The 15,251-nt window shown below is 35.5% G+C and overlaps 1 protein-coding gene across 7 annotated transcripts in view; it reads right to left on the bottom strand.

Moving 5' to 3' along the window:
* The window catches only part of myo1ea (myosin IEa), a 54,015-nt gene that overhangs the window by 5,470 nt on the left and 33,294 nt on the right, over nucleotides 1-15,251 (bottom strand). For all 7 annotated transcript variants that reach the window (XM_058780729.1, XM_058780735.1, XM_058780732.1 and 4 more), the window contains exons 10-21: nucleotides 14,025-14,221; nucleotides 13,860-13,940; nucleotides 13,272-13,358; nucleotides 13,006-13,092; nucleotides 11,841-12,008; nucleotides 10,908-10,993; nucleotides 9,671-9,752; nucleotides 9,375-9,481; nucleotides 8,255-8,353; nucleotides 7,512-7,656; nucleotides 1,383-1,497; nucleotides 92-261 (exon numbers count right to left, since the gene is read on the bottom strand). In XM_058780729.1, the coding sequence (XP_058636712.1) occupies nucleotides 92-261; nucleotides 1,383-1,497; nucleotides 7,512-7,656; nucleotides 8,255-8,353; nucleotides 9,375-9,481; nucleotides 9,671-9,752; nucleotides 10,908-10,993; nucleotides 11,841-12,008; nucleotides 13,006-13,092; nucleotides 13,272-13,358; nucleotides 13,860-13,940; nucleotides 14,025-14,221 (1,424 nt within the window). The remainder of the gene's footprint in view (nucleotides 1-91; nucleotides 262-1,382; nucleotides 1,498-7,511; nucleotides 7,657-8,254; nucleotides 8,354-9,374; nucleotides 9,482-9,670; nucleotides 9,753-10,907; nucleotides 10,994-11,840; nucleotides 12,009-13,005; nucleotides 13,093-13,271; nucleotides 13,359-13,859; nucleotides 13,941-14,024; nucleotides 14,222-15,251) is intronic.

The following is a 15,251-nucleotide window of genomic DNA, read 5'->3' as shown; positions in this document are numbered from 1 at the left end:
CTGCTTGCTAAGAAGTCAAAGACTGAATCTTGGTCACTGAGCCATAGAAGCTGTACCAGGCACAATTGTGTGCTAATTTTGGTAACCTCACCTTAAACCGCCTGTCGAATTTGTTGACTTTGTCTGCAAAATCGATCTTCTCCCTTTTGCCCACAAACTGCCTGAGCTCGGGCCGGTCGTCCATACCTATATAATCACCCACAAAGTTCCTGTTCAAGCTGTGCCTTCTTCTCTCCTTCCTGTTCAGCAGCAGATCTGAGGCTGGAAGAGGATAAAATCAGTGCTCAGTGTTATTTTCAAAGCTTTAGTTCTTATGCCATAACCTGCCACGTACAAAAAATGAGACCTCAGAAGAGTATGCCTGAAAATAAATCCAGACGTGATGTGTGAGAAAACAAGAAAAAATATAAGTAAATGTCATTTATAAATCAAATTTTTTAAGCATCCAATTTCCAATCAAGCTGCGATTTTGATACAAGAACTGTGAAAATAATTAATTGTAAGTGATATGTTATATAAAATTAAATGTGACGTTATATAAAATATAAAAGCTGTAAAATTAGCAGAATAAATCATTTTATTGCAAAGTGTAAAAAAAAAAATGTAACGTATCAAATTTCCAATCTGAGATGTGGTGGAAATTACATTGTTACAGGAAAAAAATACTTCTGTTCAAAAGTTTGGAGTTGGTAAGAATGTTTCACATTTTTGAAAAACGTCTCACCAAGGCTGCATTTATTTAATCAAAAATACAAGAAAAACAGTAATATTGAGAAATACAACTACAATTAATAAATAATAAATATTTTCTATTTTAATATATTTAAAAAAAAAAAAAAAAAAGAATTTTCAGCAACCATTATTCCAGTCTTCAATGTCACATGATCCTTCACAATTTGATGCTCAAGAAATGTATTGATTTATTAATTTATAATTTATAATAATACTTCTGAATGAAGGTGTACTTAAACTTTTAATAATAATACTTTTGAACGAACCCAAACTTTTAAACAAAATGTATGTCGACAGTTAGGCATTGTTAATAAATAAATTGAAAATTGAAAAAATAAAAAAAGTGTTTTACGAAAGTGTTTTTATTCTGAAACTGGGCCAAAAGGGCACATAGCCGAATAAACACCCAAACAAGGTGGGAGTATTTTTGTCTATTGTGTGTCTATTATTACTTTTAAATATAATGACAATAATTCAGCTGAAAGCAGCAGTTGAGGTCAGACTCCAAAGACATACAGGGGAAAACCACTGAATTCCCCTTTTAACTGCGACACATTCTACCATCTCATAATGTGTTTGTTTTTGTATGCTGGTGCTTGTATGTAAAATCTTAACCTCACTCAAACAAATCATCTGAGTGTTGAACTCACCCTCCTCTCTCATTTGAACATATTTCTTGCGTGCACAATATTTCCTCCAGGCCGTCTGAATGGTTCTGGCATAACCGTCGAATTTGCGATCTCTTGTCTCCTCCAGCAGGAAGAGCTGTGAACAGAATATAATGCAGCTTGTTTAAAACAATCAATAAAAGGGCTCACAAATTCATCAGGTATCAGTTTGAATCAGCCAAACGAATTATGTGCTGAATTCAGACTTAACATCTAATATTTCACATAACAGTATAAAGCTGTATAACCCTGTCCATTACACTAAAGGTCACTCTTCATCAAAGCAGTATTAAACAGTCCCATTATGACACAGTGGGTTCGGTCTGTCCTTGTCATATAGCAGTTTCTTCTCTTTTGATTTCAGTTTTCATATTTCTCAGTAAGCAACTGTTCAAAATGTCCTGTGGTCATCCCATAATGCTTTGAGCACTGTGCAGCTCCACTGTGCTTCCTGTATGTCCTCAGAACACACTGTCACAGCTCTGCTGCGCTGTAGACTAAACATCAGATCCTATCATTATCACAAAGACTTGGCACTGACACTTTCTGTCTCTCTCTATCTCACGCACACACACACATTTGTTTTTGTGAAAAGTGGGGACATCCCATAGCCATAATGGTTTTTATACTGTACAAACTGTATGTGCTATTGCCCTACACCAGGGGTCTTCAACTAAAACGGCTCGAGGTCCAGTAATGAACCCTCCCCACCAGCCGAGGTCCGAACAATTATATATAAAAAACAATTGATAGTTTTTGCCAGGCCAGGGTATCTGGAGGATATTTAAGCTTAAATTCAAGACTTTTAAAGACCTTTTTTTCTTTTTTTTTAAGACCTGCACAAAAAAAAAAAAAAAAAAAAAAATTTAATGACTGTAAAAAGCACAATTTACTGTTCAGATGCAGGTTTTCACAAAAACAATCAAGTATTATATTAATTAAATAACATATAAATATATTTTACTGCCTTAATTGTTTACATTTTATAACACATCTTCTTGTTGATCCACCAGTTCACATTTACAACTCTGCGTGTTTGCTTAAAAACATGGATTGATTTTCACATTGGCCTTTGACAACAGCAGACTGTACGGGCTGATTGAAAATGGAAAATCATTCTCTTCCAGCAGGTGGCGCTTTGGGAACGGCAGCAGTACACAAAGCCCAAGAGACAGACTCCACAGAGCAGCGAAGCAGATGACTTTGAAACGTGCAGCGCTCATATTTATTCAATGAATGGCGCAATTCTTGTCTTTCAGTCCCCACATTTAACACCTCCTCAAATCATAATTAAGACTTTCTTGTAACATTTAAGATTTTTAAGGACCCGTCAACTTTCCTAATTTTTGAAAATGCCATTGCTTTTCACCCACTGAAAGTTTCATCTGTCTGCGTGCAGCGGGCAGCTCTCTGCTCTCATCACTGCACGCACGACTGCACCCAAACGGCTCTAGAGCTGACCATGATCTGCTAGATATACATTAGATTTACTAGAAATTAGCGTTTGGTATTTATTTCATTATGTCAAAAGCCTTCACGGATTCGGACCGGAGTCCGCTACCGTAAAGACTACAAAAGCTGCACCAGTTGAAATGGAAGCTAGATATGTAGGTCCGGGTCCAGATGGGACGGCTTCTGGGTCCGGACCCGGACCGCGGTCCGCCTGTTAGTGACCTATGCCCTACACCAACCCTACACCTAACCCTACCCCTTACAGGAAACTTTGTGCTATTTCAGATTTTCAGTACACTCCATTCTGTGTGATTTATAAGCGTTTTGAAAAGTGGGGACATGAGGTAATGTCCTGAAAAGTCACCTTCTCCTTGTAATACCTATGTCATACCCTTGTCATTATACAAATGTATGTCTTCATTTGTCACAAAAACGCGCGCGCGCACACACACACACACACACACACACACACACACACACACACAGAGCTGGCACAAGATGAGAAATTATGAGTCAAGACAATGAAATCCTTCTTTGTCTCCCACCCCACACACAAACTAACACACATCCACAAACCTCCCATTGATAAACAGTCTAATGTTATGGCAAATAACTGATAAACAACACATTTATACTAATTATACCATTTTGTTCAAATAAATGAAAAATAAAACACTAAAATAAGTCATTTCATATGCCCAAATATATTGTGCATCCCTACTTATAATAATCTATCCAGCATGTACATACCATTCAAAGGTTTGAGGTCAGTACATATTTATACATATACATACATATTTTGAGAAAATTAATACTTATATTTAGTAATAATGCATTAAATTGATGAAAAGTGAATTTTGTACATTTATAGTGTTACAAAAGATGTCTATTTCAAATAAATGCTGTTTTTAAAACTGTTCATCAAAGAATCCTGAAAAAGTATCATGGTTTCCACAAAAACCATAAGTATGTATATATATATATATATATATATATATATATATATATATATATATATATATATATATATATATATATATATATATATATATATATATATATATATATATATATATATATATATATATATATATATATATATATATATATATATATATATATATATATACACACACACACATACCTTCATTTTTTTTTTTTCACGCTTTGTTGTTACTGCCTTATGCTAAACTGCTTTAAATTACTTTTTTCCCCCACATCAATCTGCACTCCATACACTATATTGACAAAGCAAAAACAGAATTGTCACAAATTAAATTTATTAAAAATAAAAAAAACTTAAAGTACATTGCATAAGTATTCATACCCTTCACTAAATATTTAGCTGAAGCACCTTTACAGTCTCAAGTTTGATGCGACAAGCATTGCTCATCATCATTTGGCAATTACCTGCCATTCTTCTCCTCGCCTCTTCACCTCTCTGTCAGGTTGGATGGGATCAGATGCACATTTTCAAGTTTCTCCAGAAATATTTGATTGGGTTTAAGCCCAGGCTGTGGCTGGGACACTCAAGGACATTTACAGAGTTGTCTATAAGCCACTCCTTCAGTGTACTTAGGGTCATTGTCCTGTTGGAAGGTAAACCTTCTGCCCAGTCTGAGGTTCTGAATGCTCTAGACTAGGTTTTCATTATCTCAATATTTTGGTGCATTGAGCTTGTCTTCTATTCTGATGAGTCCTTCAGTCCCTGCCGCTGAAAAACAGCCCCATAGCATGAGACTGCCAGCACACTTTACTTTTGGGATGGTACTCTGCAGGTGATGAGCAGAGCTGGTTCCCTTCAAACATGATGGAATTGAGGTTCATCAGACCAGAGAATATTGTTTCTCATAGTTTGAGGGTCCTTTAGGCGCTGTTTTGCAAATTTCAAGTGTGTTTTCATGTGTCTTCATTGAGGAGAGGATTGAGATTGGCCACAACGCCATAAAGCCCAGATCGGTGTAGTGTTGCAGTGATGTTCGTCCTTCTGTAGGTTTCTCCCATCTGCATATATGATCTTGGAGCTCAATTAGAGTGACCATCAACTTCTTGGTCACCAGTCTAGACAAGGCCCTTCTCCACCAATTGCTCAGTTTGGCCAGGAGGCCAGCTCTAGGACGAGTCCTGGTTGTTTCAAACATCTTCCATTAAGGGTAACAGAGATTAGATGCTTCTGTGAAATTTCAATGAAGCAGATTTTTTTTCTGAACTTTTCCTCAGTTTCCATCAGAGGTTTTTGCTCTGATATGCATTATCAGCTGTTAAACCTTTTATTAAGATGTGTGTGCCTTTCCAAATCATACCCATTCAATTGAATTTGCCACAGGTTAACTTCACTCAAAGTGTAGTAACATCTACAAGCAATATGAATGCTCCTGAGCTAAATGTCAGCTGTCCCGGATAAGGGTATGAATACTTATGCAATGGAATCATTTAAGATTTTTATTTTTAATGTTCTTTAATTTCAAAGATATTAAAAACTTGTTTTTTACTTTATCATTACAGTGTATGGAGTGTAGATTGATGTTGAAAAAAAGTAATTTAAAAGCAGCTTAACATAAGGCAGTATCAGAACAAAATGTGAAAAAACTAAAGGGTATGAATACTTTTGCAAGGCACTATATATATATATATATATATATATATATATATATATATATATATATATATATATATATATATATATATATATATATATATATATATATATATATATATATATATTTCACAATGTTACAGATTTATTTAAAAGCAGCTTTTTTAAAAGATTTTTAAATCTTACTGACCCCAAAACCTTTGAACAGTAGTGTATGAAGTAATGTATATCAAAATAAGGACCACAATGCAAATAATTAGTATATCTCCTCTTGTGATTCTGTGCTAAAATCTGGCCTAGACATTTTTTGACAATGTTGGTGAGATTCATCCTATCAGACTGTTAGGATGTCTCATGCAAACCCTGTAAGACTTCATCAGCTCTTAGAAGGATCAAAGAGTTCATTCTAGCAAAGCGACTACTACATGCTCTCTCTCTCTCTCTCTCTCTCTCTCACTAAAGAAATTCTTGTAGTCATGAACTAATTACTCTGTGTCAGCACCTTATCTCAGAAGGAGTTTTGTTTTGAGAGGCTGGGCAGCTCAAATCTGGGCTCTCCCATATTTAATATTACACACAGAGATAGAAAAGGCAACGTTTTAACACCTATATGCCAAAGTCACACATCTCTGGATAATCTGCTGCATTCATGCCGAGCCACAGAGCCTTATTCTGTGGGTCTACGTATACGTGTGTACATCTAAATGTCAACAGTGAGATCACAGCACATCCACAAGCAGTGCTTTCATAAGCAATCCACAAAAAAAAGTGCAGTGGAAAAAGCAAAGCTGTCTTGGACATAACAGAAGCAGCTTTACCACAGCACTGCAGTTGTGTATCAGAGTAATGTTGACCTAACAGTGCTGACGTGGGACCAGCCCAGTGTCCCTCCTCCTTTCTTGCTGACTGCCCACTATTCATCACCACTATGAGCTGAGCTGATGTCTGCGAGACAAAGGCTGACTTTTACACTTCACCACTCTTCTGCCATTACAGCACAACTGAAATGTTAAATCTAGACAAAAGCAAGAAACAATGCTCTACATGCTGGAGTTTGTGCCAGCTGTTGCTGGTATAGCTTGTTGCAAATATATTATTAGTTTTTTAAAATGTTTATCTGAGTGAATTTTGTAGAGCAGTCACAAAGTATATGAACACTGATGCATTTTAAAAAGTATAAAAATGCTGAACTGCATTGTGAAAAAAAAGAAATGGCATTTACACTACTGTTTGGGGTCAGCAAGACTTTAAGAGAAAATAATATTTTTATTCAGCAAGGACAAATTAAATGGATCAAAAGTGACAGTAAATGCATTTATAATATAACAAGTTTTCTAACTAAATTTAACATTTTTCTTTTGAACTTTCTATTCATCAAATCATGGTTTCCACAAAAATGAAATGAAAGAAATATTTCTTATTCTAGTTCACTGAAGATTGCAGTAAACTGCATGAAAATAAAGTACATTTAAAAATATATTAAAATAGAAAACAGTTACTGTTAATTTTAATATTTCACAATATTACTGTTTTACTGTATTTTTGAACAAATAAATGCAGCTAGGGTGAGCAAATTAGATTTTTTTCAAACCCCCAACATTTTCAACAGTAGTGTATTTTAAAGAAAAATGGCACAAGCACAGTTTTCAAGTGAAACATCAAGAAAAAAAGAGGTTTGGTTTTAAATGATAAAACTTTAGTTAAACTGTTCAATATTAAGACAAAAAGGATGTGGACATTTTTTGACACTCACACCTAAGGTGTGGTCACATTACACTGTCATTCATATGTATGTGTGAATATGGGAGAGCTGGAATGCAAAGAAGTGCGCAGAAGGTTCCTATTCTAATATTTGGTAAATTCTGTCATGCGAAGTCTTATAATGAAAAGACGTTTGACTAAATGAGAAACAAAATGTGCAATTCTAACTCTTCAAAGTGTTTTGATATTTTATTTTAAATGCACTACTATTTGTTAAGATAAATTTATATTTATTAAAACAGACTTGGTATTATGTTGCTGAAAGGTTTAAACTGAACTTGTCCAACCTTGTCAGGTCTTACCGACTCAGGAGCTTTGATGAAGATTTTGGTATGTCCGAGCTGATACTGGTCTTGGTCCATGTTTACGGAGCGCAGGAGATGCAGCACACCCTGCTTCTCATCCCCGCGCCACGTCGGCCATGACTCCTTCGTCAAAATGGCATACCTGAGAGAGATCATCATTTGGAGAATGAAATCATACATTTGAGTAAAGTATGCATTTTTCATTCATGTAACAGTACAAAATGCTTAGTTGAAAGTCTTCTGAAGTGGAGTCCTGTATGAAGTGTGTGTGCTCAAGACAAACGCTGGCAGGGTGGAGTAAAAAAGTAACTCTAAAACCAATAAGACGTTTAATATTAACACACCAAAGGATGATTCAATTTTTACTTTTATGTAAAAAGTTAATAACCCAGTGAAGCATGCAAAGTAATTGGTGTCATAATGGAAGAATTACACACTTAAACTAACATAATGATGTTTGTTCACCGCACATTGAGATGAAGAACGCACAAAGGAAACTGCCCAACTATTGGCCCACAACAAAAGATGAACCAAAATTCATCAACATGTGCCATAACATACACTTGCAACTCTAAGATCTCTCTTCCTTCTCTTTCTGAAGCGGTTTCTTGTGAAAATGTGGTGTCTTCTCACTGGATGATGAAATTGTAACGCCAGATGTGACCATATGCTCTCATTCCATGATGTTCTATGAAGAACTTCCTGTCAGGCTTTGAGGATGAATTTGAAACTGTTTTTACCTGTTCAAAAACTTGCGGAAGATTCTTCTGTAGGCATAGCCGGCACGCCTTACTCTTATATTCTCCTTCAGACCCAGATACTCCACCTGGTGCTTCACTCTAGAGAGAGAGCGATTGAAAGGAAGGAAGGAAGGAAGGAAGAATGGAAGGAAGGTTAATATTTACAGCAACAACTCAAAAAGCCCCTTTACAGGAATTCTTCTCAGCCTGTTGCAATTTTATAAACAAATAAGGTACTTCTGGTAGTTTCCCCATCGGTCTTTCCAAAATAAATGACTAAATAAATGCAAATCTTTTGGACACACATCCTGAGAATGAAATTGAGTGCTAATTATACTGCCTAACATGAACAATGCTCACAAACCCTCATAACAGGAAGAGCATTAGAGTCTGAACAATACATGCACCGGATCAGAACATTTCATTCCATGTTTCATTCCAAAAACACTGTGGTAAAAGAGGAAAAAGGCAGGAATAATAAGCAAAAAAAAAAAAAAAAAAAAGGTTAAAGAACTGTCAGGACAAAGGACACCCATGCTGAGAAATAAAATTAGAATCCTTTTATTGCTACTTTTCCTTCTAGTTTTCCATTTTGATTTACACTACCCTTCAAAAATGTAGTATTTTAGCTTTTTTTTTTTTAAAGAAATTAAAACTTTAATTCATCAAGGATACATTAAATTGATCAAAAACAGTGAATACATTAACAATTTTGCAAAAGGTTTCTATTTTTAAAAATAATTGCTGTTCTTTTGAAATTTCTATTCATCATAGAATTCAAGGGGAAAAAAAGGTTTTCACCAAAACGTTAAGCTTGACTATGTGTCATGTGACTCTGGAGACTAGAGTAATGGTTAGATCCTGTTAAAATGTTTGTCTGCGATTTTCCCCCGGAAATGTTAAAACTTATGAAAGACAAGCTCAGATGCCGCATTAAAGGCAGAAGCTGCTTAGTGAGGATGTTTTGCTCTCAAAGCATTGATTTTTTTTTTTTGCTTTAACATTCATAAATGGCCACTTTCACAAAATGTATTACTTTAATAATGGTACTAAATCAATATCCCCATTAATAATGTTCAGGAAGTAAGAATTAAACTTTGCCATGACTGTAGACTCTCACCTGCTCTCCTCCCAGTCTTTGGACTTCTTGGTCTCATTGGGTTTGATACAGCGGATGTAGTGAGGTGTACACTTCATCAGGGTGCTCACCAGATCGTTGGCTTGTTTCTATCATTACAAAGAAAAAGAGGATGTGAAAGAGCTAAAACACCTTACAGAGTTACACACATACATTCTACATAGATAGCCAGACAACCGGAATATGTGAAAAGTGGTTATCAGTGTAGTATATGAGTAGAAACAGATAGAACCTACAGAGGTTCAGAGACCTGCAAAGAACCTGCAACCTCAACTCACCTTGATTTTACTCCCTGCAGTAGTGGGTCTGCCTTTTTTCTCAGCATTGAGGTTTTCTGAGAACAGGGCACGGATGAAAGGTCTAATAAAAGAATCAAACCAGAAAGGAATGATTTGGGGTTGGCATAAAGAGAGAAGAATACAGCAGAAAAAATACAGAGTTTGACAGACAGGAATGTTTTGAATCATGTCTCTCCGCTGCAGACCAGGGTCACTTGAATTCCTTCCAGCCACAGTGCACATTGTTTTGGAGATCATCATCACTGGGACAGTCTGAATACCTGTGGTTTTTTATCTGTTTTGCTCACTATCCATTTGCCTCACTAGATTTTACTAAGATTCAGCATACAGCAGTAAATATATTGCTATTGCTAATATATATTATTGGTTTCCTTGTAGTATCTGTGCAGTATTTAAATATTCATAAAATCTCATTATGTGGACCTTGTTTAGCTCAGGTGTGCTCTTTGAGCAAATTTTGTTCCAAATGCCAGTTGGTTATATAACCAAACAAACAAAAAAAAAACTCTTAAGGTGGTTGGGACATTAAAGGAATGTTCTTGGCTCAAATAATAAGTTAAGTTCTCTCTGCAGTATCTGTAACACATTACAGGTTTAAATGCAGAAATAAAGCTTATATTTTATGTTAAAGTTATGTCATTTTAAACAGAAAGATTTCACATAAGCATGCTTTGTTATTATTAAACCTCTTCACAGTGTTAATGGTCAGGGAGTGGAGATGCAGGGCTACATCTGTGCAGATAGACAGGAAGCCCTGCTTCGTCACTGAATTCAAGATTTCTCTTTCTTCTGTCCTGTGTATAGGACCTGCTGGGCGGTGCAAAGGAAGTTCCCCTGCGAACTCTGTGTGTGTGCGCGGTGCAGATATATACGCATGACACCACTTGTTTGAATGCAGTCCGAAAGCGGGCCCCCAGAAGGCTTCACAAAGGGCTGCGGGAGGAGACGGCTTGCACAGATGGCTATTGGGGCCCAAAAAAGGCCCAGGAGCACATAAGAGCGACAGGCACGCTTCCTTTGAGAGACAGAGGGGCCTTTTGGACTCAGAAACAATGATAATCTTCTGCACACTTCTATTGTGGGCCCTTCAGCTGGCCTGATTATATCCATGATTTACATATATTAAGATCTTCAAGTGCTCTGAGAGTCTGTTACAAGCAGCTGTTGGATGAGATCACAGACTGGCTGATTTTTAGGATGGAGGAGTGACACTTACATTTCACTGCTCTGCATCAACTCGATCAGGTCAGTGAACAGCACGTCCCTGTTCCTCTCACAGAAACCCTCTGCATCATAAGACACCTGGAGAGACACGTAACAGATCAGTTAAACAGTAGTGTGTTCTGGACAGGGTTAGAAACACAAGTCAATCTTTGAGCCACAGTTGAGCCAATAGATGCTCAGATCAGTGTCAGCTCAACCAACCAATAACTTATATTTACGTACTTAACAGTCTTTGTATATACAAGTGGGAAAGTAGAGAGTATTTAAACTTCATAAATGACTGACTAAATAAATAAATATTCTAGGACTGATTTAATTTTGATCTGGACCTTGCTTTTATATTTATTATAATTATATATACTTTACACTTGTATAATTTCAAAATATGTATCCCACAAATTCATTCATATTTTTTTACAAATCATTTGGAGACAAATTCTTCACCACTGTAATTTTATTGATTATTATTATTATTATTATTATTTCATCTTCTCTTCCATTTTGTATAATTTTTTGGTTAGGGTTTTGGTTATATTTTTATTTATTTTTACACAGATATCTGGGTTTTTTGTTTTTAATCATGGGTTTTCCTTTGTCTGTAGAACATGCTTATTTTAAATCTAATGGTGCAGGATGTGGACGGGCTCCCCTTGCCTCCCCTCAGAGCACGCCTCATTGAACACGGGGTATGTGGATGGTACCACACATACTGAACTACCTCAAGGCAACAAAGTGTAAACGAGAGACTGAGAGAGAGTTGGAAGGAAAGACTCTAAGTGCTCCAGTGCTTCTTAATGCCATTAAGAAGCACTGGAAAAAAGGTAGAAGAAATTTCTGTGAGAAAAAAAGGTAAAGCAAATGATTTAACAACACTGCAGAGGAGTGCGGGGAGGTGGGTAAAGAGATGCCTTGCCAGCGTAAATACCTTGCCAGCATAATGGTGAATGATGAAGCCCTGGTTCCAGCTGTTAAAGTGCTCGTGATTGTTGATCTGCATTCGGAGCTTCTGCAGCATCGTTTGATCTGCACCCTCAACCTTCGCATGCATAGTAGCACACACATCATCCAGTATACTCATGATGCCTGGAGGATTCTGGGAAAGGACACAAAATGAAAGTGTGATTCATTAATATTTTAAAATGCATTCCTATTTTTCAAATTCATTTGAACACATCCTATTAGGCTCCTTAATTGCATTGAATTATTATTATTTTATTTCTCAATTGTCTTGGTTAGAGTTTTATTTTGGCTCTTGTTGATTGTTACTGTTTGTAACCATCTTATTCATTTATTTATTCACTTTCTTATTTATTCTTTCTTTCTATTTTAAAATGTTTCATATTCTGACCTGTGAAGCATTTTGATTTGTATTTTAAGTATGAAAGTTGGCATAAAAATAAAATCTTTTGTAGTAGTAGTAATAATAATAATAATAGTAGTACGCACTTATGTAGTAGTAGTACAGTTTAATTTTAAATAAGGTATAGCATGTTGCATTGCAGGACATCTACTTTTAAGTATTTTACCCACATATTATAGTATATTAAACAATATAAAACATTTATGTCTAAAGTGTCTGAAACTGTTTTAGCCCACATTCACAGCCTTTCAAGCTGAATCAAAACTCAGGAAATGAATCATCATTCATTAACCTGAATGAAAACACACAGCTGTCTGTATTGTCAGAAAATTCAGACGTGTCTCTTTATTCACAGAGTCCAACAAAAAGAAAAGAGCTTGTAAATTTCTCACAGACAACCATTAGCTTTTAGCAGTGACACGAAGAATCAATTTCTCACACGCTGTCACACCAACATGGATGGTTAAGGTTCACTCTTGTTGTGAATTTCATAGCTCTGTGTGTCTAGTCCCTCTGTGAGTGAAGCAAATTGAATTTGTAGGTATATCAAGCATTTTGAGGCCATTAGACAAACAGTCATGGGAAGAGAAAGGAGGCTTTTGTGGATATGGATCTGAACTTCTTAGTTCGCTAATGTTAGTTTTATTGATTTACCGCACTAGGCAATGACAGATCATATCCAGCTTTTCAAACAGATGGATGTTTGATTTGCACAGTTAGTGAAACTTACCACTTTACTCTCAATGAGGTCACAGACGATCTTATTATTGAAATACTCTATGGGAGTCCATCGGATTCCTTCCTGTACATACTCCTCCTGAAGAGAGGAAAAGAATAAATGATGAAAATGATCCTGTACTAGGGTGGAGCAGAAGTATATAGTACTTCATGTACCGCTAAAACTAGGTTAAGGGAAAGGTGGGATTTTTACTGACTGAATGCACAAATCCAAATCACAGCAAAAACAAAAAGCACAGGGGAGAAATGAAGTGTTACCTGCTCAGCTTTCAGAGTCAGCTCAATGAAAATTTGCTGCAGTTTTTCATTCACAAAGTTGATACAGAACTGTTCAAATCCATTTTTCTAAAAGGCAAGTGAAAACAGAAAAGAGATACTGTCACTATGAACCAAAAATAATACCAGTAGTGGTGACAAAGGAAAAAAATAAGTTGAAAATCAGCTTCGGTGATGGTGTGAACATGACAAACAATGATTCAGTTGTTATTATTAATCAATAGCATAATAAAATACACAGTTGTTGCTCAAGAATTCAGCATCTCAGTGGTAGTAACATCAAATTAAAAGGGCTGAAAGCTGTTTTCAGAGCTTTATCCAGCTTTATCCTTCTTATGAAGACAACACAGGCAGTTATCTTAAAGGTCTCAATACCAGATGCTAAACCAAGAGATTATCAGATTAGTCAAGCTCATTAATATGTTATCTGTTTACAAAAGCAGAGAAGAATCAATCCAGGCAATTAAAAATCAATCATCTTATCTCATTAGGTAGACTGGATAGCGACACATCCTGTTAACTGCTGAGAAAACAATCATTCGATTAGTGATGAGTAAATTAAATACTCACCTGAAAAATCTCAAAGCCATAAATATCTAATACTCCAATGTTCAGCTCCTGATGGTCCTTAACCATGGCTTTATTGATTGACTAAAAAAAAAAAATAGGAACCCATTTAGTGCTTATTTCTTCTCTAACATCTGTTTTTATGAGGGATATACATATGACTTGTACCTCCACCAGGTAGTCAAAAACACGAGCGTGCAGGGCTTTGGAGAGAGCGTCACGAGTGAAACACGCCTGTTCCACATTTAGTGTTACGTCTATGGACTCTGACTTGCCACCCCATTTGCCATCCATCTTACGGCTGGTGAGTTTTTCTTTAAGACGATGCTGATCGATGCCCAACAGGAAGGCCGGAAATGCTAAAACTAAGAGTGGGAGAGAAAAAAGTTTGGTAGATAATTGCACACAATGCCATACACAAGTGTATCTAAATGTGTAATATATAGCAAATGTTTAAATGCTTGGGGATTTTTTTCAATGTTTTATGCTCACCAAAGCTGCATTTATTTGATAAAAATACAGTAAAATCAGTTATACTGTGAAATATTATTGCAATTTATAAAAACTGTTTTCAAATGTAATATATTTTAAGTTAAATTCATTCCTGTGATGCAAAGCTAAATTTTCAGCATCATTACTTCTGCCTTCAGTGTCACAAGATCCTTCAGAAATCATTCTAATATGCTGATTTGATGCTCAAGAAAGCTGTAGTGCTTAATTTTTTTGTCAAACTGTGATACATTTTTTTTTTTTGATAAAAAAAAAAAAGTTTAAACGATTAGCATTTATTTGAAATATAAATCTTTGGAACATTATAAATGTCTTTTCTGTCCCTTGAATCAATTTAATGCATAAAAGTATTAATGTATTAAAAATAACTTAAAATCCCCAAACATAACATATAACATAACATAACATAATATAATATAATATAATATAATATAATATATTATAATATAATATAATATAATATAATATAATATAATATAATATAATATAATATAATATAATATAATATAATATAATATAATATAATATAATATATAACATAACATAATATAATAGAACTGAAAAAATGTAAGAAAACAGTGGTACATTATACATATGACTCATGTGCATTTTTTTCAGTGTAGTCACAACAATAGATCTCCTCTGAGGAGAGGCACGGGTGAGACACGAGTTACTGACAATCCTCCATTTCTGGTGAACCCCGCCTCTTCACTGACTCACCACCTTAAAAAGGAAACTGCCCTCATTCAGTCCTGATAGTGATGCAGTCCATCATACTGCTTAAGTATGGCTCATTATTCAGATGTTCGGGTGTGGTAGAACAGAGCACACTAACTGCTCTCCCAAAACAATGCAACTATAAAAAGATCTGGGAGTGTCCATGGC

Source organism: Onychostoma macrolepis, chromosome 07 (genome assembly GCF_012432095.1).
Source record: "Onychostoma macrolepis isolate SWU-2019 chromosome 07, ASM1243209v1, whole genome shotgun sequence".
In the NCBI taxonomy this organism is placed as follows: domain Eukaryota; kingdom Metazoa; phylum Chordata; class Actinopteri; order Cypriniformes; family Cyprinidae; genus Onychostoma; species Onychostoma macrolepis.
This window is presented reverse-complemented; position numbering and strand designations above follow the sequence as displayed.